The 18,048-nt window shown below is 39.9% G+C and overlaps 1 protein-coding gene across 1 annotated transcript; it reads left to right on the top strand.

Moving 5' to 3' along the window:
• The first annotated feature begins 487 nt into the window (after positions 1 to 487).
• On the top strand, positions 488 to 1,207 carry LOC126416994 (uncharacterized). The gene has a single exon (XM_050084880.1). It carries the CDS (start codon positions 488 to 490, stop codon positions 1,205 to 1,207), a length of 720 nt encoding a protein of 239 aa, XP_049940837.1.
• The last annotated feature ends 16,841 nt before the right edge of the window (positions 1,208 to 18,048 follow it).

Here is an 18,048-nt window from a genome sequence, read left to right as displayed (position 1 = left end):
CAACCCACGTTTATAAAGAAATAAGAAATTTAACTTTAGGGTTTCGGTATTACACAAAAAGAATGCAAGGAACAATGAACAAGTCTTTCATTTACTGAAGGAAGGAAAATTAGGATTTAACGTGCCTTCGACAATGAGGGGGAGAGAGAGAGACAGAGAGAGAGAGAGAGAGAGAGAGAGAGAGAGAGATAGAGGGAGGGGGGGAGGAGGGGAGCACAGCCGTAGGTTGGGGAAGGATAGAGGAAGATATCGTTCGTATCCTTTTCAATGCAATCATCACAGCATTTACCTTAAGAGATTTAGGGGAACCACGCGGAAACTAGATCTTAATCGCCGGAGGGGGATTTAAAACAACGTCATCCCGGAATACGGTCCAGTGTGGAACCACTGCACAACCTCGATCGGGCATCTGTCACTGTGGATACCTTAAACTGGGTTCTGTTTTAGTCACTTGGCAATCTGAAAGAAACGGAAGTTATTTATCTAGATGGACCATGACATGATCTCAAAGTCGACGTATTTTAAGAGAAGACCAAGTAAACTAAAAACTTGGAAATATCCAGACTGGAAAAAAGGAGAATGGCAACTGGACCATGTCTGCATGGATAAGAATTACCACAAGGAAATTTACAATGTGAAAGTACTGAGAGGGACAGATACCGGATCAGATCATTACATGATAAAAATTAAAATTAAATTAACCCCATTAGCAAAGAAAAATTCCCACCAGAAGAAGAAGAGAACCTATGACCCTCATAAACTGATACAAAATGGGGATTATGAAGCACAAACCAGGGATATAAAAATAACAGATGATCTGGAAGAAATAATTCCGAAATTGAAACAAATAGCTGAACAAGTTGCCCCTATAAATCCAAGGAAAAAACACCAGTGGTGGAACGATGAATGTGATGAAGCAGTGTTGGATCGACACCAAGCCTGGTTAAGGCATCAAAATGAAAAAACAGAAAAATCATATTTGGAACTCACAAAACAAAGGAAGACAACACAAAAAATAATAAGGAGAGTTAAACGTCAGTACCAAAAAGATATACTTCTAATGATAGAAACAAATAGTGAAAAAACAAACTCAAGAGACTATTACAAAATATTTGGCAGACAATTACAAAGATATGATCCTCCAACATTAATGTTAAAAGATAAAGATAATAACCTAGCCCATAGCAATAAAATACAGAAATTCTAGCAGAAACATTTAACAAGTTACTAAATTGTGAAGATCCCCCAGAACTTCTTCAGATAAACACAGAAACCCCAATTAAAACACCAGCAGAAAATATAAATCCACCTACAATTAATGAGGTCTACAGAGCTTTGAAAGAACTCAAAAACTACAAAGCAAGTGGAGAAGATCAAACGTTTGCTGAACTTTGGAAATATGCAGCAGAACCAGTAAAGATAGCATTACACCAATGCATGGTAAAAATCTGGAATGAAGAGAAATTACCAGAAAATTGGACTACTGCTATAATACATCCATTACATAAGAAAGGAGAAAAATCAAATCCACACAACTATAGAGGAATTTCCCTTTTGGACTGCACGTATAAGATCATGTCAAGAATACTATACAACCGCTGTAAAGATCAATTAGAACTGGAACTGGGAGAATATCAAGGAGGACTTAGATCCTGGAGAAGCTGCCCAGAACAGATAATCACCTTGAAGTTAGTTATGGATGTCTACAAAAGAAGGCAAAAACAACTAGTCATAACCTTTGTAGATTTCAAAAAGGCGTATGATTGCATCCATAGATCTTCAATGATGAAAATATTAAGGAATTTTGGACTTCATCCTAAATTAATAAAAATGATACAGTTAACCTTAACAAACACCAAATCCAAAGTAAAATTTAGAGGAGAAATATCTGAACCATTTACGATTAAAACAGGGTTGAGACAGGGAGATTGTTTATCACCATTGCTATTCAATTGTGCTCTTGAATATGTAATGAGAGAATGGTACAAGGAAAATCCTATGAATATTAAAATTGGAACTAAGAAAGATAAAATAAACCTAAATTGCTTGGGATTTGCTGATGACCTAGCATTACTAGCTAATAATATTCAGCAAGCCACGAAACAAATAACAAGCTTACAAAATATAGCACAAAAATTAGGACTCCAGATATCATTTGAAAAGACTGAAATAATGGTAACGGATCCACTTGTAATAGATCACATCACAGTGAACAATAGGGAAATTAAAATAGTGAAACAATTTAAATACCTGGGTGAAATTATAACATAAATTGGACGAGAAACCTGCATGGCGAGCAAGAACTAATAAAATGATAAAAGCTCAAAAACTAACATGGTCTACGTACAATAAAAAATGTCTATCAATTAAAACAAAATTAAAACATTACAAGACGGTGGTTCAACCAGAGGTTACATACGGAAGTGAAACTCTTTTTAAAGTCACCCAGAAAAACAGAATTGACAAAATTTTAAAAGTAGAGAGAAGAAATGCTAGAACATGCATAAATAAGAAATATCAAAAAGCTGGGCAATGGCGGATAGTTCCAAATGAAGTGGTATACAGAGAACTGGAGCCCATCACTGATACTATACGAAAGAAAAGGATATCTTTTTGTGGTCACATTCTGAGGACACCAGAAACCAGATTATCAAGGAAAATTATTGAGAAACTCTGGAATTTGAAACAACAAGGAGGATGGCTTAAGGAAATAAGAGAGGATATGGAAGAACTGGAAATAACTCTGGATGATTTGCAGAACAAAACGCCAAATTTAAAGAAGTTGAGGGACACAGAAATAAGATTTAAACCAAAAATTGACAAACGACATACAATGAAAAGGGTATTTACAGATAAGGAACGACGAAAAGCATCGGAACGTATGAAGAGATACTGGGCCACTCGGAAGGGGAAAATACCAAAGAAGAGGACCAGAAATGATTGACTGAAGTGGTCCAATGAGGCCGTAAAAGCAGAAGAAGAAGAAGAAGAAGAAGAAGGATCATCATGGTCACTCTGACATATTTCCAGCATTTCGGTTGTTATAAGAGTTATGGTGCACTGAGGTTATATACTGTAGCTGGTTAACAAATTTTTCTTCTTTTGTTTTGTAATGGCTCATTTTTCACGGTATTTAATGGTACTGATTATAGTGAATGCTCAGTGATTACGCTATACAAGTTTTACAATTTCGCCTCTGTGAAGGTAGAATCATCTTCACAGTTGTAATGAAGATTTCTTTCGGTAGTGAAATATGTTTTGGAAGTGACGAATGAGAAAAGTCCACTTCTGTCGTTGTGTTAGTCACAAAGATTGTTTTCGACATGGTAACTGTATCATAGATATCCAGTTATCGGGGTAGATAGCATGTTGTTGGTAAAAGTTTTCTATTACTTAAAAATATTTTTACATCGATAGAAAAACTAAGGTCAGAAATGATAATTTGACTGATGACACCCTCGTCATTATTTTGTGCGAGATTTAGCCTATGCATGTTGTTCGTTTTAGTTTCGTCATCTCTTTTCAAACTAAACAGTTTGGTAAGGAATACGAAACTGCAACTATCATTTTGCACTACTAGTAACTTACAAAGTAGAGATCAGGAGAAAGCGATGTCTCTATCTTTTCTAATCCACGTGTATACAAAACTTCGTGCGACGACTGATAGTTTTTACATTGGACAAACACAACAAAGTTTTAGTATCACATTTAAATAACACGCGAGAGCAACCAATCATGTTTTTAACTACACTTGAAAAATATAGTTCTACGTTGGATACCAAAAGCCCAAACCATGAACATTTTGGAAGAACTAGAAACTTATGCACACACAAATAGATACCCGTATGACATCCTAAACGAATAGACGAACCTCAAACATAAAAATTATCTGGAAAACTTTACTAACATAACAGAAAAAGAAGAGTGATGAACACAACACGATAACAAAAAACAAAAGACAACGTTACAATCACATATCTACATAATGCACAATATCTTTAGCAGAAAATATCTCTGACTACCTAAGATATAATTTACTTGTAAACATAAAGCATCCTTGGAACGATCTGTCATTTTACAACAGTCAAAAAAATAACACTAAATTTCTGTAGAAAGTAAATATGTGACCTATTTTAACAACGTAGTACATAAAAGAACTTTCGTTCTAAGTTGGTATATGGATGTGACTCCATCTAGATGAAAGTGTAATATAGGATAAAATCTCATAGTATTATTATATTGGCAGTGGCACGATCTATAATTTTGTAACTGTAAAAAAATAATACGAATTTTCACTGTTATTCTTCTATAGAAAGTAAAAAAATGCCCTATGTTAACAACATAGTACATAAAACAAATTCCGTTCGAAGATGATTTATGGACGTCACTTCATCTAGGCGCAAGTATAATATAAGATAAAGTCTCAAAGTAGGCCACTGATATATATATATATATATATATATATATATATATATATATATATATATATATATATATATAAACGTAAAGTTAACAGGAACCCTTGATACTTGTCGTGAACATACGTAATCAACAAGAAATAAACAGTTTGCTGCCAATTTGCAGGATGGGTGGCTGAAATTAATGTGTGTCTTGTTTGCGCTACATGATGATGATGATCAGAGGAGGGATCCGGTAAAACCTGGTGCCGCCATATAGCGTGCTCCTCTCGAACAGAAGACGGAAAAATCACTATCAACAGTGTCGCATGCTTTCACTTCGTGAGACACTGAGGAGAGGTTTGAAATTTAATCCAGGACGTTGGCGCAGAGACCGGTGATAAAGGAACTGTACGCCACTACCCCTCCTCCCCTTACCGGCCAAATACTGGCAGTGAAAATTTCATTCACACCACCACCACGATTCGAACCGACGTATCTCCAAGTTGAGCGCCACCGCACAGGCTTGCGTTAGCGACCTCAGCTATGGAGGCGGTAGCGGCTTGAAAAGCGCACACGACACTGCTCCCCCTCGTGTAAAGTGTTAATGGCTACAGGAAGGGCATCCGGCTGATCCACGCTGAACAGAGACGTCCGGCCTAGATTCTACAGTGAAATCGTGATATCAAGAAGAAAAAGAAGGTTGGTTCTGCTGCTCCTCAAGTCTCATGTAAAATGTAATATTCGATATGGAAACAATGGTACTAGTGCGACACATATTTTAGTCATATGCGATGCCACAAAGTGTGTGTGTGTATACACAATTTTTTTCTCTAACAGAATTGTAACTCCACTAGTCTTCAAACTAACATACTCCGTAATGAATGAAATAAATCGTGGGAAGAATGCCAGCATCTTGGGAAACGGAGAACAGGAAACGAAGAAAATTTACGCTTAAATCCAATTAAATTACTGTACGACAGCATTTGTTAATTCTGAGATGTCATATGATTCGAGAGACAGGACGCTTCAGAGGAATTTTTAGTTGGTGACAAAATTTGGAGATTGATCACCGACCGAAGTGTTTGTAATCGGAAGAGGTATCAGAAAGAAAATGGAAATTACCTCGATTGTTCAAGCCGTTTGTGAGGAAGTGATCAGAATATGGGGACGTGTTTAATAGAAATGACAAATCGGAGAACGCTACGTAGGTCTACAATAAAAATCGACTGTCTGATATTTGGTGAGAATATAGGATACTGGCAGACGACATAGAAACTGACAAAACGAAGTCCAAAAAGTGACATAAGATGGCTGGTAACAAATATCATTTGAAAACACTGAACCCATAATACTAAGGAAACAGATGTAACAGAGATCGCATATGCGCCCGTCTCTAATGACCCAGGTGCCGACGGGACGTTGAACTGTAATGTTCCTTCCTTCTTCCTTCGTAGGTGGGCTACATGTTAAGATTTTATAAACGCCCACCAGATGGCTCTATTGAGGTGTGACATTAATATCGTTATAGAGTTAACTTTTGTTTATTTTAAAACATTAGCAGTTCAGAAATTGCTCGAGCAGTCTGTTTACACTGACTGTTTACAGAAACAGTGTTATGGTAAATGGAAATACCACGTGGAGGTTTTCGTGTGATCATGTTTAGTGTTTCGTACCTCAGTCGGTAAAAATTGAATCTTTGTAAGGTCAGTCTGCTGCCGGTCTGTCTGTTAACCCCTTTTTCTCAGGAACGGGTAGAGGTATCAAGCTGAAATTCAGGTCTGCGGTTCCGTGATGGTGTAAAAAATTTCAGCTTCTTAGCCATTGCAGTCAAAAGATATGACCACCTGTGTCACACATTTTGATACTAGCAAAGTCTCACTTCAAAACCTGTACAAGACCTATCTAGATACGTAATTAAGTTTGTACGGAGCTCTCAGAGCACGAGTTCTACTCCCCTTCTTGTACGAACATTTAATACAATTTTTTTGGAGGCCACACTCAAGAATACGGTCTCGAATCGCTTTGTTCAACTTTTGGTAGTCAGTCACCTTCGCAGTACACTGTTTAGAATTGGTGTGGAGAATTTCCTTGTGGTTATGCTTCCGTCAGCGACAAATTTCCTAAAGGTCGGTCGAAATCTGTGGTTGTTTCAAAAAGACATCGCCATTTTGCGCAGCATGGTTGTAGAGGATCTACATATGACTGACTGACTTTGAGGCAAAGGCATCCTTAGTCTATCGAAAATGCTGCACATTCGATTTATCTGTAAAAAAAATCTGTTGACGAAATACTACGCACAATTTGAGCGAATTAATATTTTGCTGAGGTGACATTGTAAAGCCGTCAGATAAAGAACTGCATTTTTAACCATTAGCTGTACAAATAACCCATTATTCTCCACCGGTTTCGGTCACTCAGACAATCATCACTCGAAGACCATCAAATGAAGAATGAAAAATGTAAGTAACGTATTGTACCCACCAAATAAAGTTAATTCAAAGGTTAAAGAGAAATACGAAAGTACTTAAAAAGCCAAATACATTTGTTAGAAAAGAAATTCATGTTTCTATTGGGTATTTCGAAAGTTCTCAACGTCACAATGAATGTACATGCCTATTTACTACGTTCATGACCTTAAATAGCAAGAAATTGATATCACAGTAACACACTACAAAATCTAAAGGCTGTTAAGGAACTGTCACGAAGACTGATCGTAGTTAACTAGAGAACAAGACAGATCACATGTTTAATAAGAACTCCAAAAAATACAATGTAAAATATGCCCTGCCATATTCAGTGGCGATTGCCAACAAAAGTATACGCTGTCAGTTACCAGAAAAGTAGAAGCAATAAAGTATATCTTAGAAAACGTCGTATTTATAGCGTGATTATATTGTCAGCTTATGAAAAACAGTAATATACACGAAACTGAATTGACACCGCTACTCAAGTAGATACACACAAGTAAAGAAACATGTGAAGTGGAACCTAATGCTTTGTGGGTGCAAAATTGTCAACATAAACCTCAGTAACCTAACATATACATTGCGAAAATACATAATTTACCTAAAAGTTTGAACTACAAATATATTTGAAAAACAAGGTAATAAATTGCATTTTATAACTAATGAGGAAGTACTGAATAGAAATGAGGAGACGAGAAATTTGTGGCAGAACTTGACCAAAAGAAGGGATCAGCTGATAGGACACATTCTGAGACTTCAACGGATCACCAGTTTAGTATTTGAGGGGGGTAAAAGTCGTAGAGTGGGACGAAGAAATGAATACAGTAAGAAGATTCAGAAAGATGTAAACTGCAGTAGTTATTCGGAGATGAAGAGGTTTGCACAGGATAGAGCAGCATAGAGAGTTGCATCAAACCAGTTTTTGGACTGAAGACAACAATAACAAGTAATAGCATTAGTTGAACCCATAACTTCTGGGCGCTCGGTTGCGGGTCTACTAACCGCCCCGAGCAACAATACATACATACATACATACATATATATATATACGAGGCCTGTTCAGAAAGTAAGCTCCGATTGATTGCCAAATTGAAACCACAGTGAACATCAGAAATGTTTTACTTGTAACAATTAGCTACACCTTTCAGCTACTTCTCTACGTAGTCGCCGTTCTGACTTAGACTTTTATCATAGCGTTGTACCAACTTTTCAATAGCCTCATCATAGAAGGCAGCCGCTAGTGCTTTCCGCCAATTCTCCACGCTGGCCTACACCTCGTTGTCTGTGTCAAAATGTTGTCTTCAAAGACAGCGGTTCATGTGACCAGAGATGAAACTCAGGGGGAGACAATTGCGGACTGTATTGTGGGTAATCTAACATTTCCATTTGAAAACGATGCAGGAGCATCTTCATTGCCCCTGCAGAATGCGGCTGAGAATTGTCGTGAAGACGAAACAGCACGACAGTTATGTAATGTTAGCTGCATAGCTTCAGGCGAAATTTCTCACCAGGCCCTCGTACTTGGCGGCAGACACTATTTTCTAGACATCTTTACGCACTCACTGCGAGCTCAGAAATGAGAAGAGCGACGTGATGCTAACTGGGGTTGTACTAGAGACACTACCCAACACATCTGTGCAAAGCTTTATCGGATTTTCATAGTCGTTTCCATTTCGCGACCGATCGGAGCTTACTTTCTGAACGCCCCTCGTATATATATATATATATATATATATATATATATATATATATATATATATATATATATATATATGTATTGTTAGTAGACCCGCAACCGAGCGCCTCCCCAGGTGGCGGATAGGGGAATGCCTCCTAGATATAGGTGGTACCGAGGAAATGAAATACTCGGGGCGGACCAAAACTACTAGTAGCGTGTGTTCCCACAGTGGGCGGCTACAAAAGGCGTCTGCTCCACATGTCAGTGGCGGCCTCAACCAACCTCCTGATCTGGAAAGTCAGGTTGTAGTCTGCAGCATGCCATACATCCAACTACTGAACATCATGATGGTACAACGAGAAAAATCTCATTACCCCGGGCCCCAGTCAATAGACTGGGAGCGTCGTGAGCATCGGATTCCGGGGGCTCACGGACATCATGAGAAGAATCGGAGCTTCTCAAACTCCCTCAAGACCAAACGCAAACACTACATCGGCACACTCAACGTGAACACACTGATGAAGACAGGAAAGATGAAACAACTGACAGACACTCTCGAAAAATTTCAAATCAAAATATGTGCACTGCAAGAAACACGATTCACAGACGAAGACCATTTCAACACGGAGAATTTCAGAACATACAAAGGAAAACCATCGAGACAACTGAAAAACCTAAGGCTTTTTGGCACAGGATTTGCAGTACACAGGTCCATCACGGACAGCATAATCGACTTTTCGTCACCAAACGAAAGAATCAGCACCATCACAGTGAAATCAGCCAATAAATCCTACACAATAATAAACGCACATGCACTGACTAATGACTACAACAGGAAAAACCCGGACGAAATTGATGACTTCTGGACGACAATGGAAGAAACTATCAGAAAACTTCCTGCACATAGAGTCAAAATAATACTGGGAGACTTCGACGCTAAACTCGGAAAAGAAAAGATATACAGACATATCACAGGAAAACATACTCCACACAAGGACACCAACAAAAACGGAAAACATCTGATAGACTTTTGAAAAAGCCACGACCTCACCATTTTGTCAACAAAATTCAAGAAACCAACACGAAAACTTACCACATGGAAATTCCCCAGCGGAAAGCAAGAACTACAAATCGACCACGTAATAGTCCAGAAAGACTCACAAAATGAAATTTTGAACATAGACACCCGTAAAGGCTACTTCGACACAGACCACCACCTATTACAGATCAGGATTCGTCTTTTGCCCAAGAAAAAGCTCCAGAAGAACAAAATTGTTAGACCAGATCCAGAATACGTTACTTTAAACCAGACACAAATATTACACAAAATTAAAATGGAGTAAACGACAGACTGGACACAACTTTCACGAAGAATCCGAGAGGCCATGAAACTAGCAAAAGCACCACGCACACGGGAACCACACATGTGACCAAGCTATTGACCAACGAATCAGTGAATGGAAAAAATTTTGTAGCCATAAATCCCAAGAGAATTGGATGAACTTCTTGAAAACACAGAAGCAATCAAGCAAAATCATTCGCAGTGAAAAACGACAGTATGACAAACGGCGACTGACAGAGATCGAATCGGACTTCATGAAGAACAATACAAGAAACTTCTACAGAACGTTCAGAGAGAATATGACCGGATATCAACCACCCAACTTGTGCTTCAGAAGGCCGGATGGAACCCTAGAAACCAATACCAAAAACAATTGTGACATTCTGGCAAAGTACTTTGAAAAACTGCTCAACACGGACCCCACCTATGGAAGAAATGATGACAGAAACGAGCACATACAATCCAGATAGTGAATCTCCAACTCTAGAAGAAGTTAAAGAAATAATCAAGTCACTCAAGAATCGTAGAGCACCAGGAGAAGATGGCAACATCGCGGAAATCTGGAAGTTACAAGACCCAGAACCCACCAAAGACATCCCCAGGATCTTGGAAGACATCTGGAAGACCATGAAAATTCCTGACGACTCGAAAACTGCCCTGATACACCCACCACACAAAAAAGGTGACAAGACTGACCCGAACAACTACAGAGGAATATCCCTACTACCGGTCACATACAAGATCCTCTGTAAAGCTTTACTGAACAGACTAGAATGCCAGACCGACCACTTGATTGGGGAATACCAAGCAGGCTTCCGTAAAGGGCGGTCTTGTGCGGAACAAATTTGGAACCTGAAAATGATTTTACAACACAAACAGAACCTGATCATTACCTTTGTTGACTTCAAAAAGGCGTACGACTCTATCGACCGGAAAACTCTCTTCAAAATTCTAGCAGAATACAAAGTAGACAACAGAACACGGGCTATCATAGAGCAAACTTTAACCAACACGACCTCCAAAGTAAAGTTCTGTGGGGAACTATCAGAGCCATTTGAAATTCGCACAGGTGTCCGACAAGGCGATGGCCTCTCACCTCTCCTTTTCAATCTGGTGTTAGATAAGGTCATAAAAGAATGGGAAACATCACAACAGGGGATAACCTTAGGGAACCTACAGATTAAATGCCTGGCTTTTGCAGACGATTTGGCGATTGTCACGAAAGGTATAAAGGAAACAAAAGACGCTATTGGAAAACTGCACGAAATCGCTTCCAAAACTGGACTACAGATCTCTTACGAAAAGACACAGTTTATGAGCACAAAGAAACTCTCATCTCTCAACACAAAGTATGGCACGATTTACAAAACGGCAAACTTCAAATACCTCGGTGAAACACTGCAAATGAGTGGACATAACAGAGACTCAAACGAAGAAAGAAAGACTGAACTGGACAAGGCATACAAAGTAGTGTGGAATCATTACAACAAGAAGTCTATCTCACAAAAAGCCAAATTACGCCATTATGACACAGTGGTGCTCCCCGAGGCACTATATGCAGCAGAGACCACACTAATCCTAGGGCATACACGTATCAGACAATTAGAAAAAGTAGAACGGAAAATACTTAGGAAAATATTTGGCGCAACTAACAACAGTGGAATATGGATCAAGAAACCTACAGAGGAACTGTACAAACATACGGAGACAATCACAGAAAAGATTAGAAAACGCAGACTACAATTCTATGGACACCTATACAGAATGCCATCACACAGGCTGACCAAACAGATCTTTGACTAGGTAACCACTAGAAACAATAAATGGGTGGCAGAGGTAGAAAACGACCTGAACCAACTCAACATAACAGCAGACACAATAAACGACAGAATAAAATTCAGAAACATAATTAAGAAAAGTAAACTACATGAGATACAATGTGACAAACGAACAGGCATAAAATGGACCGAAGAACGCAAGCAAGATCACAGCCAGAAGATGAAAGAAATATGGACAACCAAAAAGGCAATCAAGATGAAGCCGAAGACACAAAGCCGACAAAAAGCATGGACAGAGGACCGGAAACAGAAAAACAGCAAGCGAATGAGGGAAGTTTGGGCAGCAAGGAAGGCAGCAAAAGGAACTGGCCATGTAGTTTAGTCCAAATGCGCTCTTGAAGGGCAAAACACCAATAATAATAATAATATATGTATTGTTGATATTTTGTCGCCAATAGAACGTTCTTCATCATGATCAAAGGCAAGAGTTTCCTGTTATTATTGATAAATACGAAATTTGTTTTGAATAACAGAAATATGTGTTATATGAATTCGACGAAGTACTGAAGCGATGGTTAATTTAGTTTTGCTTTGCATTTTTTATTTTACTTTTTTGTTGAGGAAATTGCTTTTTCTAGCGCTACAGTATATAGGTTTATACTATAGTGCTGTTTTATTCTTTATTTTTATTACAACATACCCCCTCTTTCACGTCACAAATCAACAGTTTTCGAATAAAACCTGAATTAAACATTGACAATTTCAGTTTCGGTACAAATACTGTTTATTTTTAAGTGTAAGAGAGCAGGATAACTGCGTAGAATAAAAACATTCCATAGATTACCTGGCCCATTACATATCCTCACTCAGTTTCTGGACAGTTCACCACTTCCGATTTTTATGGGAATCTAGTAAGACACTGATCGCATACGTAAAGAAAGCGATCGTTATAAGTAACCCCCTATAGGTATGCAGCACACCTAATGGACAGGTAACGCAGGTGCGACTTTAACTGACCAAAGTTATTACGGAAACTACGGTTATCTACTATTACTTACGATAGTCTACGGTAGCCATCGGTAGTTTTACAACTATAGATACTATACATCACAAGAAGGGCGAATCACTCATGAACAGAAACTTTACGGCCACTGCCCACCACGAGAATGAATCCCACCTGGTGGCGTTGCGCTGTAAGGACAGTGTACAAGTTGTTTAAATAAAGTCACATATTCTTACAGGATGTAGTAGTAGTGAAAATTAGAATAAAAATTGTGATAATAATATAGACGGAAACCAATTCCATGTTGATGTATGTGCCAATCTATGCTCTCATTCCCGCCTGTCTCTGACGAAGAAGCAGACACTATAGGCAGTGCTGCCTATGTTTCTACAGCATCCTCACACATCCTTCAGCCTTTATTCGCAGTGGATCATAAACTACTGTTATTGTCTTTCTGAAAAGAACGCTGGCCAAGAGCGGTGATAATTCAACGCGCAGAAATCGATGATATATAGCTCTTGTTAATGTTCTTGGTAAAGTCCTTCTACAGAAGCATGAAAAGAGTAATTCTGGACAGAATATGTGTGAGAATGTTTGAATATATGGAAGACAATAATTGACTGACTGAAGGAAAGAAAAGAGGACAAAATAAATAAATATAACACAGGAGGCAGTGTACAGCAGACCAGAGTGCAGCAACGTCCTAAATAAAATGGAAGGAACTGCACGAATGAACGAACAGAAAAAAATGACTGTACAGTGAGAAGAAACTGAAGAGATCTTTTTTGAAAAAATACAGAGACAGAACTAGAAGGAAACATAAGGAAAGACATATGTTAAAATATAGTCCACAACTGGCCTTATCCCAACTACGAAGACGAAGAAAAATAAAACATGTCAATATTTCAGACCGCTTTCACGTCACTATTGAAACTCCATATTGTATATTGCTTGCACGAAACGGGATAAAAGCAGGCCGCAACAGAACCGGCACTTATTTCCATTGTGCCGAACGTCTAATCGATCTTCCGATCAACGAAGCTCCGATGTGAGTTACGAGCCTAACGCCGTCCTAGCTAAAAACTACTGTGGCGCAGGATTGACCTGGTATACGGTGGCAACAACGGCGCTACAAGCAGACCGGAATGGTGTGGGTAGCAGGCGTTCGCTGAGTACGCCACAAACTCATCCAAACACGCCACACGCAGCTGCCAGCATTACGCTTATAACGGCACGGAATTACTGCTCACACACACACACACACACACACACACACACAAACAAACAATCTCTCTCTCTCTCTCTCTCTCTCTCTCTCACACACACACACACACACACACACACACACACACACACGGGAGCAATAAACAGATAGAGAGAGAGAGAGAGTAAGAGAGAGAGAGAGAGTTAAAAGGATCTGCGGACTCTGGACAGTTGGGGGAATTGGGGTGAAAGTAGCTGAGAGCGTAGTGATTCACGCGCGCGCAGATGCCAACAACCAGCGCCCCAACGGGCTCCTTAGCATAAAGGTACACGCACCGAACCTTCCGGGCTAAGACTCAGACGTAGATTACACTGTATTAGACATACTACTGGTTCCATAAATTCACAGTGAGGCGAGTGTCAACAATAAAAACATCTCATAAAACAAGAATACATAAGACGTCTTTGCTAAGATAAAACTAATACCCCTTCCACAGATCTTAAGTGAAATAGTGCTCATGGACGTGGAATAAGTCAAAAAAATCTGAAAAATATTTACCTCAAGAGGTAATAAAATACTTAACCCGCCAGCGTATACGAGCGCGCTGGCACGCCGTTTGCGGGGTCCTGGGAAGCATGTAAACATTTATAAAAACGTTTGCACACTTTCAAATGAGATGACACTAAGCGCCGACAGATGTTGTGCACAAATTACGAGGGGCAGGAGGGGGGGGGAGACTCTATTGCCCACAGGATGGGCGTTCGGTCGAGCACATTCGGCCTTGAGTCTCATTTACTGGAGCAGAACTGTTTTCAGTAATGAGTCCCTCTTCGAAATGAGCCCCCATGACAGCGACGACATGTCTGGAGACATGCCGGACAGCCGTGGGATACCAGCCTGACTACTGCCCGCCATACGGCCTGACAAAGAGGAGTGATGATCTGGGGAGCCATTTCAGTTCGTAGCAGGCTCTCTCTGGTTGTCATCCGCAGCACCCTTACAGCACGGCGGTAGGTCGTCGATATTCGGAGTCTCGTTTTGTTGCCCTTCATGGCAAGCTATCCTGGCCTTAGATTTTAGCAAGACAATGCCCGCCCGCACACGGCGAGAGTTTCTACTGCTTGTCGTGGTGCTCGCCAAACCCTAACTTGGCCAGCAACGTCACCGGATCTGTTCCCAATTGAGAATGTTTGGCGCATTATGCGGAAGCCCCTCCAACCAGCTCGGGGGTTTGACGGTCTAACGCGCCAGTTGGACAGAATGGGCACGATATCCCTCATGAGGACATCCAACAACTCTGTCAAACAAGCCTAGCCAAATAACTGCTTGGAAATTATTATCATTTATTTGTCCCGACAGGTACATGACATCTACCGATTTCCGTCACCTTCGGATAATTCCTTCCAGGTGCACTACACAGGTGTCTGTAGGACGTTCTTGAGTTCAAAACCACAAATGACTCGTATTACACAATTTTGAGCATTGTCCGCCTGTTTAGCTGGGTGGTAACGTGCTTGCCTCGCATGTAAGCGTTCCCGGGTTCGATTCCTGGCCGGGTTGGAAATTTTCTTCACTCGTAGACTGGGTGTTGTGTTGTCCTCATCATCATTTCATTCTCATCACCGACACGCAAGTCGCCCAATGTGGCGTCGAGTGTAATAAGACTTGCACTTGGCGGCCGAACTTCCCCAGATGGGGCCTCCTGGCCAACATTACCATACGCTCATTTCATTTTCATTTTTGTGCATTGTATAACCAAAAAGGCACGAATGGACGGTGGTGCCCGACGCGGGGTTAGTCTGTGCAAATCCTGGTAATAGAGAAATTTTCACGCCTAGCTTTTGGCTACAAAGGGTAGGAGAAACAGTTGCCAAAAGTTCCTGATCACCAAAAGCCGTTGGCTAAATTCGAAACCTCTCTGCAAGGTCTCACGGAATTAGTGCATCTGATACCGTTGATTGTTATCTATCCGTCTAATGGGAACATTAAGCTAATCTGCTTTGTTGATGATGTTAGAGAATAGGGCATGTGGTGGTACCAAGGTTCATTCTCTTACTTCTCTAACACGAACAAGACATTGCATGTTATATACATTCGTCGGAGCTGTCCACATTAAACAGTCACACTCAAAATACAAGACATCCGCTTTGGTAAGGGAAAGTCGCCATAGGTTGTCAGATAATTTCTCAGAAAAGAATGTTCTAGCACCAGTTTGTAATGTTGATTCTGAAACTTACCTTCGTTTTATTGTGCCAAGTCAGGATTTTTGATGAACTGAGCTATCATATTTGAAAGATTTAAGTATGGTAATTAGGCATAAATTTCAATCAGGGTCAATATTTCTATAATTATTGATTAATTTTTTCGGCATATGCTAAAACACTAGACACAGTTCTCTGTTATATTAATTTTTCAGACTTTCTCTTTTTTTATTTCGCAGTAGAACCTTCATCTTCACTATCCCTCTTATACGTATGGTAATAGTCAGCCATGGTACTTTCATTTTTCTTTACAGGCACTTCCTCTCTTTTTTTTTAATGTACTCTTCGTTATAATGATCCAGCTTTTCAGCAGAATAGTCAATATATGAGTGCAGGAAGTGAGTTTTACATTCATGTTACAATCTAACTTCTTGAAATACTCCTCGATGGTTTTGACAATATCCTTGTAATTTGAATGTTTTTTATTCTCTAGAAAGTTTCATTAACAAACCTGTAGGCAATCGTGCATCTTTTTCTCTGACATCCACTGCATTCTCAAATTAGCTATCTTCATTAATTTGTGAATTTGAAGACCAAAAAATTCCAGCTTTCAATTTTTCTTGGCTGATGAAGGGAAATTGCAGAGAAAGGTACTTAAGCAGGATCCCTTACAAACTGGCACTTAAGCAGGAGCCCTTACAGACTGCTTCATAAAGCACGATCTGATAGATATGTTGTGGTGAACTAATATTTTCTGTGGGCTACTAACAGTTGGTGCAAGATGATTTTGTCCCAGGCACAAAATATCTCCGATTCGGCCAAGCCCTCACACTCTAATGCGTTTGTGTCGCCCTCCTACTCCACTCACGTAAAAACTACGGCTCTCTCGTGTACCCTGTTTGTTGTCCTAATAAAATTTCTATAAGTGAAAATAAAATAAGCTTCGTTCCATTATAAAAAGGCTAAATACGATAAAAGGAAACTACGAACATTTTTGAAATCAGCATAAAAAATTAATGACGAACACGTTTTTAATCATCTGATGTTATACAGACTGGTACTACCCAGAGCAGTACTGCAGTGTCGAGCTTCCTGCAGTATGTATTTTTCATGGGTGAGATCGTTTTGAACCGTGGTGTTTCCAACTGCTAGCTATGTCTGGTGAGCTGAAAAACTATGCGCTTAGCTTGTCTACGATCACGACAAAAGGTTCTCCAACTGTGGGATTGGACTTGTATATTAAGTAACGGGAACTTACGTGTTGCTGCCTCGTTAGAGTTGTGCGCTTTACCTGTCGTTCATTCGAGATGTGCTACCGCAGTTGCTGGAGACTGGATCTCTCGTTGTGTGGGAAAACGACAGAACACGACCCTACTTCGCTACTGAAATCCACGACTACCTGGATAACAGATTTTTTTTCTTCTTTTTGCAATAAAACCTTCCCGCATATGTGAATGTGTCGTCATGTTGTTGTATATTCCAACTTACAACCACTGTTCCAAGTGACTTTCAGTAGGGTTGTGCATTTACACCACGCTGATGAAGTTCGCTCGCACCAGTGGCGAAACAACCTGACGACGCGGTCACGTATCAAGATCTTCATTGAATATGACGACGGTCGTGGAAGCCTACGCTCGCCCAACAGATACCCTCAGCACAGAATCGAAAGCCGCGTGTCGTTGTCGGCACGGCTACTGAATCTCAGCTTTATTTCCTGTTGGGTTACGCGAAGTCGATGATGAGTGAAACCTCGGTAGATTAAGTGCCTTATGACATTGTTGGCTAGGATATTCCACGGGGTGGTTCAACCGCCAGTCGGAAAAGGGTGCCTTTCGTCCGCTCACGTTGGTCACTTTCCTTGAGGATAGGTATGTGTATTTGTAGAGTAAAGTTACTTTAAATCCGTCTTGATTGCAAATTTCTTTTTTTTTTATTATTCATATGACCGGTTTCGGTTCATTCAGAACCATCTCCAGA

This window comes from Schistocerca serialis, chromosome 8 (genome assembly GCF_023864345.2).
Source record: "Schistocerca serialis cubense isolate TAMUIC-IGC-003099 chromosome 8, iqSchSeri2.2, whole genome shotgun sequence".
In the NCBI taxonomy this organism is placed as follows: Eukaryota; Metazoa; Arthropoda; class Insecta; order Orthoptera; family Acrididae; genus Schistocerca; species Schistocerca serialis.
This window is presented reverse-complemented; position numbering and strand designations above follow the sequence as displayed.

What these genes read in the sequence shown, in the direction of transcription:
- LOC126416994 (XM_050084880.1), top strand. Translation starts at nt 488, where the DNA reads ATGGACCATGACATGATCTCAAAGTCGACGTATTTTAAGAGAAGACCA.